This window comes from Peromyscus leucopus, chromosome 8a (genome assembly GCF_004664715.2).
Source record: "Peromyscus leucopus breed LL Stock chromosome 8a, UCI_PerLeu_2.1, whole genome shotgun sequence".
NCBI classification, from domain to species: domain Eukaryota; kingdom Metazoa; phylum Chordata; class Mammalia; order Rodentia; family Cricetidae; genus Peromyscus; species Peromyscus leucopus.
Window position 1 is genome coordinate 49,873,530 of NC_051085.1, and position 23,661 is coordinate 49,897,190.

Below are 23,661 nucleotides of genomic sequence, written 5' to 3' on the forward strand. Positions count from 1 at the left end.
CAGTTAGTGGGAAGGTGCAGAGGAGGTCAGGATTCCAGCGACAAAATTTCCCAGGTGGATTTTACAGATCGGTTAAAGTCAGTCAACGGGATTCCTAATCTAAATGTCTTGGATGGTGGAAAGTACTGGCAGAGTCTGATATCCATGGCAGCTCTCCCAGAGAGACTATCATGTACACATCCTTAGAGTTTCAGTGGTAAGGTGAGCTGGCTTGCTGTTTATTTTGATAATGACCATGGCCTTCACAACAGCCATGTTGAGATGACCTAAAATCAGCACAGGTGTTCCTTGCATTCCTCAACCACACCCAGAGGGTGCTGGCTTGGCAGCCTGAGGATCAGGGCAGAGAAAAGTGGGAGAAATGCACATAAGGTACCTGGAGAGCCGTCGTCAGAAGTCCTGCACCCATGGAAGCCTCCATGTCCTTACGTTCTAGGGTATTCCGATGGTGCAGGCAGATTTTTGACAGGTGTCAAGTCTGTTTGTCTTGGTGTTGGCTGGGAACTCCCCTAATCTCTTGTGTCTGTTTTCCTCCAGTGACGGAAATAGTAGGTTCCAAACAAAGGAGGATTGTGGGAATAGTGGTTCAGATGTTCTTCACCTTCGGGATCATCCTCCTGCCCGGAATTGCCTACTTTATCCCCAGTTGGCAGGGCATCCAGCTCGCCATCTCGCTGCCCAGCTTCCTCTTCCTCCTTTATTACTGGTAATGTGACTTTGGTCATTATTGTATTGATCCCATTGCACAGGAACGTTGAGCCAAACCAACACAGAAATGAAGGCGGTAGATGAGATTTCTAAATCCCCAGAATGCCTTTGGTTTAGGGAATTACTAGAGAATTTTGACAATTTGCGGAGCTTATTGGCTGCTTGACTGACAGTTGTCACCACCAATAGCAAAATACCCCAATACAAAATTCCAGGTGAAGTAATTGCATTGTGATTTATTCCTTTGCAATGCTTTCATGGGAGTTATGAGATAACAAACTTGGTTATTTCGCCATGCAGATTAAATATGATAAAAAATCCATTAAGCAAATTAACATTCTTTGATGAATAGGAGGTTAAGAATGTCAGAGAAATAAATGATCAAGATGTTCCGAATGTATGCATTTGACTCTTGGGAGAGGGTGGAATATAATTTATTCCTCTCATTGTATTTTAATGTGTGGATAAATCAGGCTTCATGCATAAGGTAAAGACTTTGCCTTCTCCTAGATGTGAACTAAGCCCTAATCCTTTTCATATTTGTAATCAGAGACACAAAACTGTAGGATTCCCTGTGCTTGCAAAAGCTATGTGCTGTGGAGAAACTTTTTTTTGTAGCTAAGTTAGTATTTTTACCATTCATTGTAAATTTGCAAAGAAAATTCATTTCCAGAGCCTCTTTGCAATCCTGGGAACTGTGCTAACTTGTAAGCTAATTGCTGCAAGATCCTTTTGGCTAGAAAAACTCACGAGCTTTTGGGTTTTCGGATTTCAAACCTAATTCAAGGGTCCTTTCCCTCCTCGCCAGGGTGGTTCCTGAATCTCCGCGCTGGCTGATCACCCGGAAGGAAGGAGAAAAAGCTTTGCAGATCCTGAGGCATGTGGCTAAGTGCAATGGGAAATACCTCTCACCAAATTACTCGGAGGTAATGTTAGTCACCACCAGTGATAAATTGTTGAATTGAGCTTAGTAATTCTTTATGACTTCTGTGCTTCGCTCTCCTTCCTAAAACTATGCATGTATATTATCAAACATCTGACTATCCTTTTTAGTTGAGGTTAATTGATCTTTTCAGGTCACATTTTGATAGTCAGCCTGAAGTGTTTGAACTACTGTTCTTTACTGTAGATGTGTAGTGTCTCCTCAGCCACCTTGGTTATAAAAGTTAATGATTTTTTTTCTCAACATTTGAACCTTTCTAATGAGTTGGGTTCTGTTCTACCTGTTTCTCTCATTCCCCCCACCCCCGCCCGTGTTGGGGATTGAACCTGGAGTCTTGCATTTGCCAGGCAAGCTCTCTACCACTGAGCCATAGCTGTAGCCTGAAGATTTGTTTTTACGGTAGCCTTAAAAATGCTATTTATTCACACGAGATCTTGAGCAATAATGCAATATTTGAGTTTTAGACTTAGCATTTCCTTCCCTCTCTTTTCCCTCTCTTCCTTTCTTTCTCTGCCCCTTTACTTTCTTTCTCTCCTTTCCTTCTCTAGCAAACACTTTGGGATGACTCTGTCCCTGTCCTCACCCCTAACCTCCCTCTCTCCCCATTCTAGAACAAAAAGGAACACAGAAAATGAGCAGCTCATTATTTGTGCTTTGGAAGGTGTGATGAACAGCTTAGGATACAGCACATGTTTCAAACAACCTCTGAGTAATAAACATATAAAGAATCAATGGGCGTGCATAGGCCAAGTGAGCACAGAGTAAAGAAGGGTTGTCGCTACAGGAAGAGTAGAGAACAATTTTTAGAAGACACGAATCTTGGTTTAAACCTTGAAGAATATTAGCCCGCCGACACTTTTCATCATAGAATTCCACTTGTTTTGGTAGGGACATTCTGATTTTTTTAAAAGAATTCTGCTAAGGAAATCTGGGATTGGTTGGTTCATCATCCTCTCCAGAGTCTTCAGGAGCTTGGTAGACATCCCCACCCTCATCCCTGCCTCCTCCTCCTCCCTTCTTCCAGGATATGGCAAGCAGTAGCTGCTCTGCTTATGAAGGTGTCGATAGACCAGTTTTCGATGTTGCACACTAGTTAAGAACAAGGCTGCAGGTTTAGTCATCTGAAATGTTTAGCAAAGAGGCAGTGTGACCTAAAAATTGTGAACTGCTAAGATCTGTTTATTCTTGTTACCCTTTGAACATTTGAGATGGGAATTTCTTTTAGGGGAAGAAATAGTCCACCACTCTGTCAACCTCCTTTTATCTCACGGTAGGTCCTCACAGTGAGATTGAGGTTATGATTGTGTGTGTTTAGGGTTTTGTTTGTGTGTGTGTGTGTGTGTGTGTGTGTGTGTGTGTGTGTGTGCGCGCGCGCTAGTGTGTATGTGGGTGCACGTTCATGTGTGGATGTATGTGTGTGCATGTTGATGTGAGAGAACACACCTTAGATGTTTTTATGGCACCAGGCACCTTTCTTTTTGAGGCAGTCTCTTGTTGACTTGGAAGTTTCCAAAGAGGTTAGGCTGGCTGACCAGAAAACCCCCAGAGGTCTACTGGCCTCTGCCTCCCCAAAGCTACTATTAGAGGCCTGACATTTTTCTACCTGGGTCCTGGGGATAAAATTCAGGTCCAATTGCTTGCAAAGCAAGAACTTGACTGACTGAGCCATCTCTCCAGCCCTTAGTGTTAATGGCTGAGCAAATATGTCTGCCATCCACTTAGCAGCATGCTGAAGACTCTGCACACAGTCCCAGGGGTGCAAGATCTAGATCAAGGTTTGTGAGAACTTAGAAACAACAGCTGCCTGCTGGTGGCTAATGAAATAAAATGCTGCAGCCATCTAAGTGTGGACAGATGTGCTGTTCCACACACAGTGCTGCCTGGCTCAACACTGCCCTCAGAGACTCGCGGTGAAGGTCATGTTAGCAGGGGAGAGCCAGCGTTCTACATGATGGTGCTTGTTGAAGAGGCAGTGGCCTCTGAGTCATCGTGGTTCGTGTTTAAGGCCAAATGGGCAAGGGGTTGCCATCCACAGCCAGACTTGATTCCCTAAGGAATTTATTGTGGCATCCTAGCTCTCCTGTCAGCATTTTGATACCAAATCTACATTTACTCTTTCTGTGTGTTTTGGTCTAATGATAATTTTTTTACCTATTTTTTTTAATTTGTTTTAATAAAAAGAAAGGTGTATATGTATAGGTGTTTTGCCTACAGGTATGTCTGAGCACCACATGCATGTAATGCCCACAGCAGCCAGAAGGGGGCATCAGAGCCTCTGGGATTGGAGTTACACATGGTTGCTGGCTGCCTCAGGGGTGTAGGAGATTGGATCTGAGTCCTTTGGAAGAGCAGCCAGTGCTCTTAACTGCTAAGCCATCTCTCTAGCCCCTATGGGGGGAGATTAATATAGAAAATTTCAAGCATATTAAAATAGGTTAATGAATCTCTGTCCATGTATCACATAGACCCCTTAATTGCTGGCTTGTGACCAAACTTGAGGTTTCTCTGCTCTACCTTCTCCCTGCCCCCTGGATGGCTATCTCAGCTGCCATAGAGCTGCATCTTGGAACATCTCTCTCTGATATAGACATATAAACATATAACTCTAGGGTCACAGGTGCCGTCCTTGGGACACTGACGTGTGAATAGTGAGATCCTCATTTGTCTCAGACTCACTGCAGATCATCAGAACTGTAGTCCAGCTGCTGGGAATGAGAGTTATGGGGAGAGCAAATAAGAAGGGTGGTGGCATCCAAAATATAGCCTCAATGTTGTTATTCTAAGAATAAATGATTAAACACAGTTACCTACTGTGGCACTTAGCTTTGCCAACTGGACACCCAGGAGGCATGCCTCCAGACACACTTGTGAGGGATTGCCTAGATTGAGGTTAGCCTCTGAGAATGCCTGTGAGGAAATGTCTTGATTACATCAATTGATGTGGAAAGACTATCTTAATTGTGGTCAGGACTATGCCCTGGGTGGGGATCCCCAGCTGTAGTGAGTGGAAAGAATAAGTTGAGTTTTTGCATGCATTGACTCATCGATGTCTGCTCTTGACCGTGGATGTACTGCAATTGGTCCTTTTGAGCAAGCTTCAGCTGCTGTGACTTCCCTGCCAACCTGGAACTGAGAGTTAAATTAACCCTTCCCTCCCTCGGGCTGCCTTTGGCCCAGGGTATTTCATCACAGCAATGGGAAAAGAAGCTAAGATATCTAATATCGAACAGCAAGATGGTGTTTCCCCAGTCCCTGACTGTCTTATGATGGCTTGTAGCTCTGCGCTGCCCTAACAGCCTCGTGGTGTTTAGATATTGTGATGGTTGACATGTCTCTTCGAGTTCTCTATAAGTTTGTCTTTTCTTGCTTTTCCAAACAACTCTGAGAATGAAGACTCTTAAGCAGTCTTTATTTAAGTAAAGTTGTCTGACCTGTAGCCTGTGGGCTGCCTGTGGCCAAAGGAGAGCTATGAATGCCTCTAGTGGAAAAATTGAGAACTTAAAATATTATGAGCTTGTGTGTGATTTTTTTTTTTTGTTACTTGATTGCCCCATTCTCTGAAGACGATAACTTCCTGTCCCGATCTCAAGAGGTTGAACATAGCTTCTTGATTCCATTTCCAAGAACCCATTAACATGATCTTCTGTCTTTGTATTCCCTTTAAGTTTAGTAGTTAGAACTAGAGTTTAATTGAGTTCAGGCAAGATATTTTGGGCACGCCTACTTCTTAAGTGGCTCAGTACATTTTCATCGGAGATATCTGCTTGCCTGCTTGTCTCTCTGAGGATGCCTGATGGGACTGACAGTCATTTTCTGGGTGGATGAACTCACCAGAACTTGCAAATGACTTATTCTCATGCCATTGCTTATATAGCAACAATCCTTATTGCTACATTTATTCCTGGGATATTTGTATAGGTACTAAGTTTTCTTCCCAACTTTTGGTTGCCCTTGCGTGCAGTTGTCTAGGAGTGGGTGCTGCGTGCCTAGCTCTTCCCTTGCCAAGGAGTGCATTGGTGCCCAGTGTCTTCTCACGGTGTCCAGTGAGTCGCATTCTTTAGTCTCCTTGTAAATTTGGACTTTGGCAAATTACATATGTTTCCGACCTTCGTGGCTGTTTTCTGTCATGTCCTGTTGATGCTCACGTTGCCTCATCTTGGGCAGCGAAGGCTTACTGTGTTGGGCCTCCATCCCTCCTGCGCGTTCTGGGCATTTCTTTGCCTTTGAGTTTGGTGACATTTTCAGGCTCCCCTTCCAAGTTGCAGCCTCATATGTGGAACACCCCCCCCCCCATTCTTTTTGGTTTTAAGCATGTCTTCCAAGTGACGCTATCCCCCAGACCGTTCCCTTTACATGTGCATGTGTGTGATGTGCATACACGTGTATGGGTGTGTTTGCAGGTGTGCATATGTGTGTGGAAGCCAGAGCTTGATGTCAGATGTCTTCCTTGATTGTTTTCTGTTTTACCTACTGAGCTGGGGTCTCTCCGAAACAAATGCTTGCCACCTCAGCTAATCCAGTGAGCCGGCCTGCTCAGGGTGTCCCCTGTCTCTGCCTCCCAAGAGCTGGGGTTACAGGTAGGATGCCGTGCTTGCCCAGTTTTTATATCGTCTCTGGGGATCAGACTCCAGTCCTCAGGCTTGAGCCCCAAGTGCTCTACCCACTGAGCCATCTCCCCGGCCCCCAGACCTTCTTACATCACCTCAGAGAATTAGCATTTTCAGTGCAAAACCTCGTGCTAAACTTAATTAAGTCAGGACGAACCACACATTCCTATCTCAAATGTCCTTCAATTCCCACGAAACATAATAAGGTATGAAATACCTTTATGATAACCAAGAAATAATGGCCAGCAGCACAGGCTGCTGAACTCTGACACCAAGATCAAAGCAGGGTCCTATCACAGTTTTTGTGCTATGATAAGCACGGCAGATATCAATTACTCACATACCAGCTGCTTAAATAAGTATTTCGGGTGTCAGTGTTAGGACTGTGTTTACACAGTTACTTCAGACATCAGAGTCAGCGTTTACCGGCATCTCACTCTCACATACTCTCAAGGACATTCAGGCCCAAGGTGGGATTGGACAATGCTTTCTTATTCACACACACACACACACACACACACACACACACACACACACACACAAAACCCTTTTCAGTGAATCCCGACTTTTATAAGTTATCACTTTATGCTTGCTTTGTCCTTTGAGACCTCTCTCGTTCCTGCCTCATCCTTGAGGTGCCCACCATAGGGAGCAGAGAAGGTTAGGATGAGGAGGAAAAAGTCTGGCTGGACTCAGAACAGTTACCGGCTTTGGCAGCTCCATCCTCTTGGAACCTGCCTTGGCCGCCTGCCGAGTCCAGCCAGTCCCACTGTTAACCAGCAGGGATCCTAGGAACCTTGCTTATGGCTCTCCGAGCACACTCTAGATTACAGAAGATAGCCGAAATTCAGTACAAACTAGGGTCGCCCCCTAACCAAGGCTTTAGCAAGTTCAGGGAAGAAATGGGAAAAAACAGCTACTTTGGATCTGAGCCCAGTACTCAGCCAGAGGCAAAATTGTGTGGGCAGGTTCTTCAGGAAATCACCTCCGTTGTTATTTCTGTTTCTGGAAGTATTCTCTCATTTGTTGTTTAACGTTTCACATATTTGCTGTACCAAACAATGGGTTTCCAAATGACACTTCTGTTCAAGTGTATCGTGCAGTTTGTCTATATCCACATGTGCATAACTGCCTTCCCTTGTATCTCAAATGAATGGCACTCATCTCATGGCCCCAAGCTCCTGGCTGGCCCAGGCTTTGTTGAAGAAATAGCCTGCAGCATGAAAAACAGGTGCTCCAAACACTGGAGTAACTAGTGTCCACTGAGAACACAAGTCCTCAAAACAGAGCTGAAAGCCCAAATAGGAATGTGGTTTGAGCTCACGGGAAGGTCTGTAGACATTGGGGAGAATCAGTGGGTGGGCAGGATTTTCAATAGTGAGCAGTGTATCTGAAGGATTAGCTTTACAGCTAGACCAGCTGTTCTCCGACTTTCAACCTTTGTGTGCTGTAATTGTTAAGGGGGACTTAGAAATAGGAATCAAATCCTTAGTACATCTACCGTGGTTACAGTGTGGGCAGAGGTACAGCGTGGTGGGTCTCACAACGTCTTTAGAGGTACCCATTGTCCGGCAGGACCACTTGATGAAAGATCTGGCCACATATCTTGCTTTGCTCATGAGGTTCCAGCACATTCCAGTAACTGGATTTTTTTCCTTTGGTATCAGTTTGAATTTACTTCCCATCATGTAGAACATGCTATTTCTTGTCTGCCACCTGGCCAGAGACGACGCAATTCAACTTTCCACTCTTACATGATGAAAGACACTCGGTAGTTTTGTGTGAGAGAACTGAATGCCATGTATGCAGGTGGATGGTATGAATGGTCCCATTGAACACCAGCACTTCCTTGAGAATAGGGTCAGGTGCTGCATACTTGGGGTTACAGAAGAAACAGGCAAGTGCTTTGGATGAGAGCAGGCTTGGTCTATTGGTGAGTGATGGAGAGACGGGCTGATTACTTTTTTTTAATCTTATCGTGAAAAGGTGTTATGGGGGTAGTATTCTGCGTACACCCTCCCTGTAAAAACATACCTGCCAGCTGCGTCCATGGCCACTTGACACAGACTGGTACTCTGTTACGCTTCCCCACCCTGTGGCAGACACAGCTACCTGACTTGACTGGGCTCTGCTGGCTCAGGGCAAAGCTCTACCAGGCACTAGCTTCTGCCGCTCTCTTGCTGTCCCACCTACCCCAAGGACAGCACATCCTGAGCCAGTGCTGTCCTTGGATGAGAGTCTCGGGATGAACAGAGACACTTTGGGGCGAGCTGCCCTATAGATGGTGACCTGGAGTTTCCCCGTCTCCTTCGAGACCACAGCACACCCATGTGTCTCTAGGAACTGCGGAGATGAGGGGAGGGTGTGGTCTTCCCACAGCTGAAGTTCACTGACATCACTGGCCCCTCACAGCGGCACTGTGTCAGTTGCCAGAGAAAGAGTCAGCACACATCTGGCTCTTCAGAGAACTTTTGATTGAGGTAGGTGAGCTCACTACTTGGAAACGCTCACATCTTCTCCCTCATTCCCATATGACAAAAACACTCCTGGCTCCGTTGACTCTGGGTGAACAGATGCAAAGGCCATGACTCGCGGTAGGTGGGATATTCTCCTGCCCTCTGACATGGGCCTGGGCTGGCTGATGTGATGTAGCTAGTGGTAGCTTGCCAGATGCGGTGTGGCTGGGACTTGAAAACACTTGGGTGGCTGGGCCTTATCTCTGTACTTCATCCAAGGATAAGAGGAAAATGTTCCCAGGCTCAACTGATGGTCCCAGAGGATCCTGAGAGAATCTGGAGTACAGTTATTCCAATAAAGATTGCCCAAAACTAGCAAAGGGAACACTCCTCCACTGTTGGTGGGAATGTAAACTTGTACAACCACTGTGGAAATCAGTATGGCAGTTTCTCAGAAAATTAGGAATCGAACTACCTCAAGACCCAGCCATCCCATTCTTGGGCATATACCCAAGGAATGCTGATTTATACCATAAAGATACATGCTCAGCTATGTTCATAGCAGCACTATTTGTAATAGCCAGAACCTGGAAACAACCTAGATGCCCATCAACAGAAGAATGGATGAAAAAAAATTGTGGTACATATACACAATGGAGTACTACTCAGCAGAGAAAAACAATGAAAGCATGAAATTTGCAGGCAAATGGATGGAACTAGAAAAAAAATCATCCTGAGTGAGGTAACCCAGAAAGACAGTCATGGTATGTACTCACTCATAAGTGGATTCTAGATATAAAATAAAGAACAATCAGACCACAACCCATAGAACCATGGAGGCTATATATACAGCATGGAGGTCCCTAGGACGACTGTGGCTTACAATAAATTTCAGTTTTACTCAATTATTGAAAAAAATAGCCAAATGAATGGAAACACATGAACTATGAACCACAAAGGCTGAGGGGCCCCCAGCTGGATCAGGCCCTTTGAATAGGTGAGACAGTTGATTGGCTTGATCAGTTTGGGAGACAACTAGGCAGTGGGACCAAGTCCTGTGCTCATTGCATGAGTTGGCTGTTTGAAACCTGGAGCTTATGCAGAGACACTTGGCGCAGTCTGGGAGGAAGGGACTGGACCTGCCTGGACTGAGTCTACCAGGTTGATCACAGTCCTCGGGGGAGGATTTGCCCTCGAGGAGGTAGGAATGGCGGGTGGGCTGGGGGTAAGGGGAGGGGGTGGGAGGGGGAGAATAGGGGAACCCGTGGCTGATATGTAGAACTGAATGGTATTGTAAAATAAAAAATAAAATAAAATAAAAAAATAATAAAAAAAAGATTGCCCAAAACTAAACCAGAATTCTCCAAATCGACCCATGAATGTGAGCTAGGCAAAAGCTGATTGGTTTGTACTTCCTCAATCGATGGTTGTTACGCAGACTTCTTTACCAGGAGCTGACTGAGGGAACAGCTGTTACCACTGCACTGAGCTGGACTGGAGTCTGTAGGTAGTAACTGTGGCAGCAGTCTTGACTGAGGGATTTTAAAGGCCTTTTTCCTTCTGAAATCCTGACCTCTCCCCAAATGCGGACAATTCTTAGAGAATAGAGCTGGTTACATACAACTCTAGGTGACAAAGCCTCTGAGACCATAGGCCTGAAGGTCCACGCTCATGAGTGATGTTCTTATGCCATTCTGGCCCAACCATCCCCCAGGCTTGATTATAGTTTCCTTAGGAGCTCACTGTTGAGAGCTGATCTACAACTTATCAACACACACACTCTCCTAGACAAGCTCCTTGGAAGTTCCCACAGTAGTATGTTTAGGTGACATCAAGAATGGACATTTTTATGAGCTTCTTGGTCCCAAAGGGGTTTCTTTGGGCTTATAATTATTATCAAAGATCCTAACAGGAAAGGTTAAAACCTCACCATCTCAGTTACTAGACAGACTTCCAGCTCCTGAGCACTGGACTCACTCTTTTGAGTTAGTGAGCCGCTGCATAGATGGTAATGTTGCCATGGAAGGGACCTTCCCGTTTGAGACTGCCTGGGAAGTCCCTTTCTGCGGCATTGGGGATGTGTTTCCCAAAGGGCGATTTTGCCTTCGTAGCCTTTGCTCTTTACAAAGGAGAGGCGTGTAATGTTTCTGGCGCCTGTAGAGCCCATGGGGGCTATGTGATATTTTAGTCCAATTTCTGTGCTGTTTTGTTTTCGTTAAGGTTTGTTTTATTTTTAATTTTGTGCATGTGTGGAGAGGGGTGTGTGCAAATGGTGTCTGCAGAGGCCCGAGGTGTTGGATTCCTCCAGAGACGGAGCTGCAGGCGGTTGTGAGCTGCCTGACCTGGGTGCTGGGAATCAAATTCAAGGCCTCTGGAGAAGCGGTGTGTGCTCTAATTGCTGAGCCGTATCTCCAGGCACGGTGCTGTGTTTTAAATGGCTGTATTTAGTTGTTGGCTCCAGATTGAGATACAAAATACTCTCACACAAAAGGCCAAAGGGTTTCCAAGCCTGCCCTGTTTCAGTTCCAGGATAAACTTGAGACAGTGAGGATCTTAGAAAGAAACTCCTGGAAAGCCAGCCAGAGCTAACTCTGCACTCCTTCCCCTCACAGAGTGAACAGTGCTGGTCCCGTGAGGGACACTCTCATCCTTGCCATGCCCTCTGATGCTGACAGCTTTAGCATGCCATCATGCTCGCTTTAACTCAGACGTTCCTGAGTGCGTGAAAAATACGGAGACACTTGATAACGCACAACACAAAACAGGCCTTTTAGCCATGGCTTAGCTCAACAGACTTCAAGTTTTAGAGATGGTCTGAGTCCTGTGAATGCTTTACAGGATTTGGGAGTATTTACGTGGTTTCTTTAGTTCCAGCGTCTCTAACTTTCTGACACTAAGACCCTGTTGCATCAGGTAGGAAAGCTGACCAAAAGCATTATGGAATAGCCATGAAAACTCATCCACTGTGATGTCCAGAGCAAAACAGGATGCCTTTGCTCCTTTCCCAAGCTGGACAAGCAATAACTTTCTTTCACTCAAAGAAATCCTGCCCAATGACTTCCAGAATAATGGATTCCTTGAGGATAGTCTAGAGCGGCTTGTGGCTTTTGGAAATGCGAATGGCCTGGGTCCGGAGGAGCCAGCCAGGCGCTCGGGACGCCTCCCCAAGGAGGGCTGTTCTGCGCCAGCAGTAATGTAGCAGGGGCCTCTCTATAACTCACCCTCATTTTCCATTTGGAAGTAACTGGATCCCGTCTCTGTCCACTTTTAGTGATTCCTTCTTAGTACAAGTAAACGTTTGAAAAGCACTCAGGAGAGCTGTGGAAGAAAGCTCTCAGCATTACCATTCAAGGAGCTTCATGTGTGTGACTGTAGCGCCCACCCTGACCTCAGAGGATGCTTGCTGAAGTGCAGTTTTATTTTTATCTTTCTTTCTTTCTTTCTTTCTTTCTTTCTTTCTTTCTTTCTTTCTTTCTTTCTTTCTTTCTTTCTTTTTTTTTTTTTTTTTTTTTTTTTGGTTTTTTGAGACAGGGTTTCTCTGGGTAGCTTTGTGCCTTTCCTGGATCTCACTCTGTAGACCAGGCTGGCCTCGAACTCACAGAGATCCGCCTGGTTCTGTCTCCCAAGTGCTGGGGTTAAATGCAAAGTGCAGTTTTATTAACAGAGCCCAGAACAGGTAATATTTGGGGAGGGTACAGTGAGGTGACCATGTGTCCCCATTTGCCCAGGACTGGGCTATTCTTGGAGCTGGGTCCTGAGAAGGTCTTAGCCAGCTGTGGGGGAGTCATTCACATCCATTGTAGGTCCTTGTGTGTGTGTGTGTGTGTGTATGCATATGGAGGTCAGAGATCCATCTTGGGTATCATGTCTCAGATGCTGGACTGTCTTAGTTTTTTGTTTGGGGGAGGTTTTTGTTTGTTTGTTAATTTGTCTTTTGTTTGTCCTCGTTCCCCCCCCCCCCAACCCTCAACAGAATCTCTCACTGGCCCAGAGTTGGCTACTCAGACTTGTGGTCAGCAAGTCCTAGGGGTCCTCTTGTTTCCACTTGCCTGGCAATGGGTTACAAGTGGGTGCCACCATGCCTGGCTTTGTACACAGGTCCTGGGGGTGTAGCTCAGATCCTCATCCTTGTGTGGTAAGATCTTTACCTGCGCTTCCTCCCCACCCCACATCTGCCCTTTCTAGAGACACGACTATTGTTGAATCCTGTCTTTGTTACTATTGTCTTGCTGTGAGGAGACACCATGACCAAGGCACTCTTATGAAAAGGAGCTTGCTTGCAGTTTCAGCGGGTTAGTCCATTATCATCCAGGCAGGAAATGAACAGGCATGGCGCTGGAGCCAAGATCTTTCCATCCTGATCCACAGGCCGCAGGCAGAGAGTAGAGACTGGGCCAGATGTATGTTTTTTTTGAAACCTCAGGCCCTGTTCCAGTGTATGAACCTATGGGAGCCATTTTCATTGAAAGCACCACAAATCTTCCCTCTCCAGAGGAGTTCTGGCCGCAGACAGCAGTTTCCACTTGGAAGAACTAGGGAATGAAGTTTTTTTCCCCTCCCGCTTCCTCTGCTCTCAGAGTCTGGCAAAGCTCACCGGCAGATGTGTGGGTTGAGGTCCAAACTCCACGTGGTGACAGTACTCTTGGTGGTCATTCATCAGTTATGTAATCTGGGAGTTAGGGGCTGCCCCATGTTCCTCCTCAATAGCTGACCTTGCTTTTGTCCCTCAGGAGCAGGGGCCCCTTCTCCTCCCAACATCCCTGTGTATGCAGAGATGCTTCTGCCTGTTTCTGGCCCACTCCAGTCCCTTCTGGCACAACCAACCAACTAAAATACAAAACAAAATGAACGAAGGCCACAGGATTGCTTTATTCTGTTTGGTTTGGTTGCTCTATTTTTCTGGTAATTGCAAAAGTTCCTAATTCAACTCTTTTAGTTCTGGGTCTCTGCCTAATGGGATAGAGGGAGTACGCTTGCCTTTCCTTTTACTGGTTTTGAGCCCTCTAATTTTGTCTTTGAGTCTTCATAACTCATACTGTGATAGAGAAAGACAGTTGACTCTCTCAAGTGTCTTGTTCCTGTGCCATTTGGCCAGCCTTGTGTTTTCTGCAAAATCCATTTCTGCAGTCCAAATCCCTGGGCTTCCTGCTGTGAGGCCTTGAGCCATGGCGCCTCTCTGTGAATGCACTGCCCCGTGGAGGTGAGGGATGAACACAGTCTCCCGTCTCCACAACACGGCACTGCCTGGTCTCTGGTGGGCGTTCCACAGTGGTTCAGTTACCACGACAGCTCTGCTCCCTCACTCTCTGACCCACCACAATGGCTGCCTCTTCCATGAACTCATCCTCAGATGTGTGTCCGGGGGAGCACGTGAAATCTACTGTACTTCACAGAGTTCGAAAGAACATTGGTGCGTGAAGTTAGTCTCCACCATGTGGACCCAGCAGGAGGATGTAGTCAAATTTCTAAGTGGTCTTATTAAATAAAAAAAAAATACAGAGCCAAATATAGGGGTGAAAGCCTTAGAGAAAGATCAGGGAAATAGGGAAAGCCACCAGCTAACCTTACCTCCCCAGGAGGGATTAGACTATACGCTGCAGAAACAAGCCCACCAAAATCTAATCTCTCAGGGTTCACCAGGAGCATAGTGAGCAAGGTATCAGATGCTGGGTTTTCTGGGATAAAGTCCTCTCTTCTCTGAGAATTGAGTTCAAGAGTCCAGCAATAAGTGCCTGAATTGTGTGGAACTGCAGCATGTGGGCACTATTCATGGTCCTTCCTGCTCATGACAACAGGACCTGATTCAATACTTGGTTGAGAACCAGGCGCAAGTATATGGGCCACGTTATGTGTTCATTTGAATCCAGTGTTGGTGGAAGGAGGGAAATACAATTTAACACATGCATAGAAAAGGAGACTGAGGGCCTTCCTTTCCTTGTGATAAACTTGCCTCGTTCAAGGGTCTGAATAAAGAAAATCTTGAGAAGAGACCTCTAAATCCTTTGTCAGAAAAAAAAAAAAAGACTTTGGGACTCAAGAAACTGGCCAGAACCAAGGGCTTTTTTTTTTTCCTATTTAGAGAAATTATTCATGTAATAGCAAATCTTGGTCACCTTCCCCAGGACAGCCATGGAGAGTAGGCAAAGAGGATCCCCTGGGTGAGTGGTTGTTGCACTTTTGTTCACATGCCTGTCTCCTAGCAGCTGTAAACTCAGCACCAGGACTCTAGAAGGGTCATGTGGCCGGACCTGTGGACCAGCTCCCTAGATGGTGTGAACACACTACATGGGTTCACAAGCCATTTGCATCCATGCCTTGTCTGAATGATGAATTAGTATTTAACATGAATGTGTGTTTCTTCAGGGGGAGGTAAGTGCCATTGGAGTGAATAATTCCAGGGAACAGGGTGTGATTCGAGTACATGTATATTTACATGGCCGTGGTAACCAGAAATTAGAGCATAACTCCTGTCAACCTTTAAATGTTTGGACATTGAGTCCTCATACTCAGGATTGAATTTGCTGGCATGGAAGCACACACAGGGCACATGGGAGCACACACAGAGCACATGGGAGCACACACATGCATCCTCCTGAACCGCTGAACTTTGTCTCAAAGTTCAAGGGAGACCCTGTTCTTAAAAAAAGCTGAAGTCAGACTCCATGAACTTGATTAGCTTAGAGTCCTTGATGGGCTCTAAGAGCCCTTGATTAACTCCCACGTTCATCATATTCTGATCCTTTACTGGCCTTACGGATGATTTCTCCACGCTAATCAGGCAACTGAGTTCATAAGTGCTTCGTCGGCTCTCAAAGGAGAATCTCGATTTCCATTTCCTGCCTGTATTTCAAGGTCAACACGACTCAGATGGCTTATATTTTGAAGGAGGCTGGGGAAGGCTGATTGGATGGATATTAGCAGGATAATTTTTACCAGATGGAGTGAAGTAGAGATTAAGCTCTTACTCATATGTTTCCAAGAGCATATGGAACCCTCACGGCTTAAACATGTCTCTGGGACCTGACCTAGACAGCTCACTAAAAGCTGGTTTATGTATCCACTCTGCAGTTCAGAACAGGCTGCTACATTGTCCTTTGAAATACAGAACTGCCTCATGCAGGATCGCTTACAGTCTCCTGTCTTGGTACACTCCATGGTCTAAAGATAACTAATCTCTCAAGTTCAACAAGCCAATTACTAATTGTTGTAGTGAGAATCTTTTTCACATTGAAAGCTGAATCACAGAGCTTTCTTGTGATTAGCACGCACCTGAAAACTCCAGGTGGACAGAGCTTCCAGGAGGCTGTCTCAGAAACAAAGATGTACTGAAACAGGTACTGAATGATCAGTTCATTTGCATATTCAACAGAGAGTTACAAGACTATTAGATGCTACTTTTAAAATAACCAGCATAATATTTGCTCTCAAGACTGTCTCCCCACATACACCCAGCATCCTTGTATTTTCTCTAGTACTGTATTGTTGTGTTTATTCATTTATTATTTATTTTTATCCTCTTTGTGATCTGTTTTCTGTCTCATCAACACTTACGCTTTTTTCTGTTCTTTAAAGATTTGTTCATTTCTGTACTGTGTGTATGTGCATATCATGTGGACGTGTATGTATGTACATGGGAGGGATGCACCCACCTGTGCACATGGGGACCAGATGAAGGGCATCTGGTACAGTCCTCCATCACTGTCCTCTTTCTCCTTTGAGACAAGGTTTCTCCTCAAACCTGAGCTTGGGTTTTATCGGCTAGGCTGAAAGCCAGTGAGCCTCTGTGACAATCCTGTCCCAACTCCCTTTGGAATAATGTGTGGGCAAAGACCCAACTTGTTACATGGGTGCTGGGCCCTGGGCCCTAGGCTTCGTGATTGAGTAGCAAGCTCCCCTAACCACTGAGCCATCTCTCCTAAAACTGCTCCTTACTGCACTCTACTTTCTTTCTTCTTGTAGACATGTTTAAAGGAACTGAATGGAAGCACTCCCTTCACGTGTTGACAAAGTGGAGCCCTGGCATGCTTCCGTTTTGATTGTTTTGTGAATGGACAGAGAAGCACTTGAGGGGTCGGGGTGGTGGCTCAGTCAGTCACGGGCTTGTCATGCAGCCATGAGGACCTGAGTTCAGATCCCCAGCGCCAAGTAACATCCAGGTGTGGCACACACATCTGTAACCTCAACACTGGAGGCTTGGAGACAGGCTGATCCCTGGGATCTACTGGGCAGCCAGTCTCAGTGAAGTGCAGATTCAGTGAGAGGTTCTGTCTCAGAAAATAAGGTGGAGAACAATCTAGAAAGATACTTGCTATCAAACGCTGACCTCCACCTGCATTCATATGCGCATACACATGCACACACACGCACACACACACACACACACACACACACACACACACACACACACACACACACGGCATTCAAATTGAAATCTTGCCCAGTACAATTGTTAATTATGAAAACTAATCTACATATTTATTGGAATGCAATAAATCAAGTCACAGCTCATAAAGGCAGAAATGGGTACAGCGTGACGTCAACACACATCACGATGGTGCAGATCCTAGCCAAACGGTTGCTGCGCTCCGCTTTCAGCACAGTTCTAACCTGGAATCCCAGGTGTGGTGTGTACTACCTGCTCGTGGCTTGCACATTCAAGTGTCTCCTCTTCCCCTAGAAAAGGTTCTGCTCTGAGCAACAAGAACACACCAGCAAACAGTAAGTTACTGTATTCAGAATCGTCTGAATGCTGAGATCAAGAAAGAGGAGCAGCTGGCCAGTCCCAGACCCCATCAAAGGATTAGGACATTCACTGTGGGGCAAGTAAACTGATCTCCACACTCCTCGATCATTCCTGAATTTCTTGGGTAATTTCTCAGCACTCCCAAAGGAAACATTGGGAAAAAAGGGGGTGATTCTGAAGAGACCTGGGGGTTGGGGGGTTGTGAGGGTATTTGGTGACTGTTGCTTATTCTCAGGTACAGAGTAGAGATTAGATATCACCTGTCCGTGCTGGTACAGTTATGAGTCCAGGATGAGGCTGAAGAATGGCTCCTTCGATCTGTTCCATAACTGAGCCGATTTGAGGACCAGTTAACAAGCAGGCATAGGGTTGTATCTTTCCCATCTCTGAGTCTAACGTAATTTATAAATAGATCTTCTGGCTTCTAACTCTCAATGGCTTCAGCACACATTGTCTGTGCAGCTTCAGCTAGGGCACAGGCAGGCTGCAGCTAGGGTCACCAGGGAGCGGAGCCTGTCTTGGCTTGTTTCCCGTTGCAGTGGTACAAGGCCTGAATGAAAGCACCTTCCGGGGAAGGGCCTGGCTCACAAGTCCCGACTGCCGCCCACCATTGCACAGAAGCGGACGGCAGAGTCAGAGCGCTGGTCACGTGATACCCGCAGTTAAGAGCAGAGAACGATGAACTGAGGCATGGATGCCTGTGCTCCGGTCTCTTTTGTGACTGTCACTCTTTATAGTCCATGGCTGAGGAACCCACAGACTCCTTAATGAGCCAGGAGAGGCTAGGACATATCTGTAATGAACACTACCTAAGGTTCCAGAGAATTAAACCCAGACTTAATTCCTGCTTGTGCCCTGCAGGGTCACGGGGAAGAGTGGAGACTATCCTTTCTTGTAGCTCTGGAAGCCACCGTGTAGAGCGCTGAAGGAAAAGATCGGTTCTAGAGGGCCGGGCCACAGTCGTTTTATGTCACAACCCATTGGCAGATTTGCAGAACTGACCCCACCTTGTCACAAGGGGCGAGGCAGAGCAGGCTCATTGTGCCATGTAATGGGGTGGAGAAGAGGAAGGGATGCAAAGATATTTGGCAAGACACTGGGGATGATTAGCTAGCACTTACCAAAGAGAAAGAAAAGAGAAACAAAACAAAACAAACAAACAAACAAACGAAAAAAACAAAGGGAAACAAACCTACCGAGAGCATGGAAGGATTCCATTAGGAAACAATGACCTGAAGATAAACTCTTCTATTTCGTTTCAGCGGAGGAGATCTGTGCTTCTAACTGTTAAATGTAACTGTGACAGAGCGTAGACACAACTTCAAAGTTCCCACAGAAGCAAATACGAAGACCCCTTTCCTAGGTGGAGAATCCCCTGGTGTTCCCAGCTCACTGAGGATGGAGGGGAAGGCCGAGCCCTGAGGAATGGGGTTCCCTGGGACAAGAAATTCAAGGGACGCAGCGCAGATCCAGGGTGCGGGGATGGTACCCCAGCTGTAGGACAGAAGGAGATGACGGGGAACCAAGGGATGAGAATATGGTGGCAGCGGTGGTTGGGGAATGTAGGGTCTCCTGTCTGTAAGGGCGGCAGGAAGGAAGAGAAGAGGAGCGTCCTGCCCGCTCCTGTGAGTAGATCACTGCCCTCAGCATCCCCGGCCTCTGCTCCTAGAGAACACCATCCTGGACTGGCTCTTACCACCATTGCCCTGAGTGATGTGAGATCAGCACCCGTCACCCTGGCTGCCCTCATCCTGTAGTGCTGTATCCCAGCACAGGGGTGAGAGAACCCTGGTGCTGGAGTGGACACCCCAGCTGGTGAGGAGAGTTTGCTTGTTACTTAGCGAGTTGTCAAAGACCAAATTCTTAGGACATTGACTCCCGATGCATCTGGAGACCAGGAAGCAGGGACAATAGGCATCGCGATGGGGTGGGTTTGGGCTGTTGAATTTTAGATGTGGTACTTGGCTTGCTTGAACTGGTTCACGGTCCCTTTTTTCCTCTCCCCACACCAAATGACTCTCCCGTGCCTTGCGTCGTACCCAATTTGCCTATTCAGAACTGAAGTCTGTGTGTAGCCGCGCAGGCTACTGTGGTTAAAGACATTGGGCATTCTTGAGCTCTGACACTGGGAACTTTTCTGTTTCCATGGTGATTGTGGGCATGTCTGGGTGCTCCTGGCAAGTTCAGTAGCATGTCTAATTCAGTCCCCTGTCATCAAACCCCTGTGTTTCCCACACATCCTGTGTCTCTTGGGCACTGGAGTTTTAGAAGCGAGTGCGGTCTCCTGTTCCCTGGAAGACAGTTCTTACAGTAATGCGCCTAGTAAAGAATAAAAATAAAAACAGTCCCAGCTTTGTTTCTAAGAAATGAAAAAATGTGCCCACATGTGACTCATAGCCACAGCTCTGGGCCCTCGCTGGGGCTGCGGCTGCAGCTGCTCTTGGAGGCCTCAGATGGGAGGCACCACGGTGGTTCTGTAGCATCGTGCAGAATGCCAAGTCACACGGGTGGAGACAAGAAAGGAGTCCCTCAGGGCCGAAGAGCTCTCGGAGTAGATCTGAGAGCCACCCAGGACCTTTGGAGAGCCCCAGGATTAGGGTGTTGGTACCCATTGTCTAGTACCACAGCCCCTGGCCTCACAGGCATTAGGGGGGAGAATTCAATTGGTCCTTACTGAGATTTACGACGAGAGAAAACTACACAGGGAATTGCAGAGATGTGTTCCAAAACAGATCACAAATGCCTCATGAATGACCTCATATGGAAACGATAATGTTTGAATGGATTGGGGTCAATAAAACATATCATTTTGATTAATTTCACCTATTATTTTTAGCATCTGTTTCACCATCTCAAGGCAATGTCAACTCACCCATGAGGCTCATACTTTCTTTTTTATCGTGCAGCCCTGGTCCAGGGGACTATGGTTCATCTTTCATTCTGATAAGCGCTGGTCATCCCTAGACATCTTGACACAGATATTTCTTTCTTGTAGCTGATTAAAAAAAACTGTAGGTTTGATGAAAAAGATGAAAGTCATGTATTTGTATCATTTCCCCACCACCTCTCTTCCTTACTCCTTTCGAACCCCTACACACAAACACACACACACACACACACACACCACACACACGCACACACCACACACACACAAACACACACAGCATTTAGTGCTGTTCCTAAGTATGCGGACTTAGAGCTGACAGCTCGGGATTGGTTAACCTCCCGGGCTCACCGCTGGAGCAGCCTCCTTTTCCGTCCCTCTTAGCAGTGTGTAGCTCTTCTTCTGGTGGTGGGCTTTTGTGAGATTTCGGCATCCAGGTTGGTGTGTCAAATGTGGTTGTCATTTCTCAGGTCTCGGCTAGGCAGCCACACTGTTGAGGTTTCATGGGTGTGGCTTCCCTGGCACATACGGGGAAATCACTGTCTTCAGCAGGTGCTCTGATCTCTGCCTCGTTTTACAGTTTTAATAGATTTTTTTTTTTCTAAGTTTCTCAAAGTACTGCAGGTAGCTTGGCGACTCTGCTTCGTGGAGAGCAAGCAGTATGTACTTCAGGTAGCTTGGCATACTGCTTTCTTCCTGGAAAGCAGGCGTTTGGATTGCGTGTAGCTTAGTATACCATTCTCTTCACGGAGAGCAGGCGGTGTGGACTGTGGAGAGCTCGGCGCACTGCTGTCTTCATGGGGAGCATGCGGTGCTCTTCTGCCCAGGAGTTAGCTGAAGCTCTTTCATGTCAGATCCCAGAACCTCTGGTGCTTCTAGGACTGGCTTTTGTCTGAATAATGGGGTCACCCACTAGACAGTAGATGAAAGGCCCTGAGGATCCCCCAGCAGTCACTGGCCACCCTTCCGGCACCCCCAAGCCCTCTTCCTCTGGGTATTTGTCTGTAAGACTTGGGAGTTGTTTAGCTTTGAGGTAGTTCCTGACTGTTCAAATAAGTAAGCCTCAAATCTTCAAACAATCATTGATTCACACTGACTTGGAGAATAGAAGCTTCTAGAGGGTGGAGCCTGTAGTCAACTTATGATGACATCATCACTGAATATATCATGATGGTGAAGGGCTCATGGCCATCTCAGCTGATAAATCACCCACTGAGAACCACCAAATGGATTCTGCAAGGCTACAGATGCAGCCACCGGCCCTTTGCCCTCTCCTGCCTGGGGCAGATCCTCCATGTAAGAGGTGTTCTTCCCTCCTGAGCCTGGGGGACCAACACCTCTTCTAAACCCAAAGCTCTGGGAAGAACCAGGGCTTAGGAGTCAGCAGATGAACTGGACTATTCATTGACTCAGTTTCTTCTACTAGTTCCCTGAGGAACCTGAAATACAGATTGAGTGATATCTGAGGCCTAGGGCAGGGTGTATTAGCAAGCTGCTGGATATGGCAGGCTGCTGATTGACTCTGTGTACCAAGTCTCTTGAACACTCTAGCTTGTGTGTGCATTTTAAAATAATCACACCCACTTTATTTTAGCGTGGGATGTCAACAGTGACAAACTGATATGAAATGTAGGTGTTATGACCAACATATCACATAGAATGCAAGTTTTAAGAATGAATGGTGATAGTTAGCATTGGGAAGAACTTCATGTCACAGTACGTTTTGGAATATCTCTGTAACAGCAGTAGCTATGAGTAAGTGGTGAATGAATTATCCCCTACAGGTAAATGCCTCTTAAATGTCATTAAAAAAACTAACTCTAACACTAACAGCATCTGGCTTACATGTGCATGTATCTACATCTACATTGCATCTAACTGAATCTTGCACTACTGAAGAGGAAAGCAAGCTCATGGTACTTCAATAACATGTAAGTGAAAAAAAAATTATATTGTGAGCAAAATATCACATCACTAAACTAATCCATCTGGGGGTTGTTTTCTGACCTGAAACTTGTTCTCCATTTGGGGAGTTCTTGGCATAATTTTTTGTTGGGCTTCTAAGACATTTCCATTTGGAAGTTTGTCTTTTTGGCACAAAATGGCCTACTGGGCAAAGAACTGCCCTTGCCTTGATGGCTGACAGTACAAATGCAATGCTGTCCTTTCTGGACAAGCGGGACACAAGGAAAGCGACTACTGTACTCTGCCAAGACAGGGTAAGATGGTCTCTTAAAATTCCTGCTTCTAAAAATGGTCTGTCAGATACTCTAGGCCTGTAGCCAATTTGAATGCACCAACAATGCTGAGAAACATTAGGTGACTGTCCAGGCTGCCAGCTGTCTTGGTCTACTCTTGCAAGATTCCCGAAAGTTGCTTGCATCCATCTACCATTTCTCAGGTACCATTATGTTCCTTCTCAGGTCTTTGATGTGGTTGAAGACTAGATAGTCGTAATTTCCTCAGTTATGATAAAAGATAAGTTAGCTATAAAACCTTAAACTCACAAATATAAGATAGATAAGACATCTTCTTTAATATTGTAACTATAATTCTTGCTCGGTAATTGTTTTGTTATATGTAATTTTACCATGTTAAAGTTAAAACCTTCCTTTTTAAAAAAAGAAGAAAGGGGAAGTGCTGTGGATATCACTCTATATAAATAAAACACTGATGGCTAATGACCAGGCAGGAAGTATAGGCGGGACAAAGAGAGAGGAGAATTGGGGAAACAGGAAGGAGGGGAGAAACTGCAGCCACCGCCAGGACAAGCAGCATGTAGAGACTCTGGTAAGCCACCAGCCACATGGCAAGGTATAGATTTATAGAAATGGGTTAATTTAAGATAAAAGAGCAGTTAGCAAGAAGCCTGCCACGGCCATACAGTTTATAAGTGATATAAGCGTCTGAGTGATTATTTTATAAATGGATTGTGGGACTGCGGGGCTTGGGGAACCTGGAGAGAAGCCCTCCAGCAACAAATGGCGCCCAATGTGGGGAACATGGTTACTTGTAAAGCTTTTCTCTTTCTTGGCAACTTAAATTAAAAATTCATGCTGAAGAAATATATTAGAAAGTTACCGGGAAGAATTATAAAGGCAACTGAGTTGGTCAGAGGGTACTATTTTAACATAGCCTGCCTCCCTGCTGATGGTCTATGAGGCCTCGGCAGAATGGAAAGACAGTTGAAGGGATGGTTAGAGCAAGTAGTGCTTCAGCTTGGTGAGAGGCAAGGAGGGCAGCATCCGTCGTTGAAGCCTTGGCTGATACCCTCTGATGAGAGCATTGCTGGGAACCCAGCCTCTAACAGACAAATATTA

General features: G+C 46.0%; 1 protein-coding gene across 1 annotated transcript in view; it reads left to right on the forward strand.

Annotated features, from left to right (window-relative positions):
* Slc22a3 (solute carrier family 22 member 3) overlaps positions 1–23,661 on the forward strand; it is a 96,586-nt gene that overhangs the window by 51,847 nt on the left and 21,078 nt on the right. The window contains exons 4-5 of the mRNA XM_028866661.2: positions 538–706; positions 1,517–1,634. Of these exons, the coding sequence (XP_028722494.1) occupies positions 538–706; positions 1,517–1,634 (287 nt within the window). The remainder of the gene's footprint in view (positions 1–537; positions 707–1,516; positions 1,635–23,661) is intronic.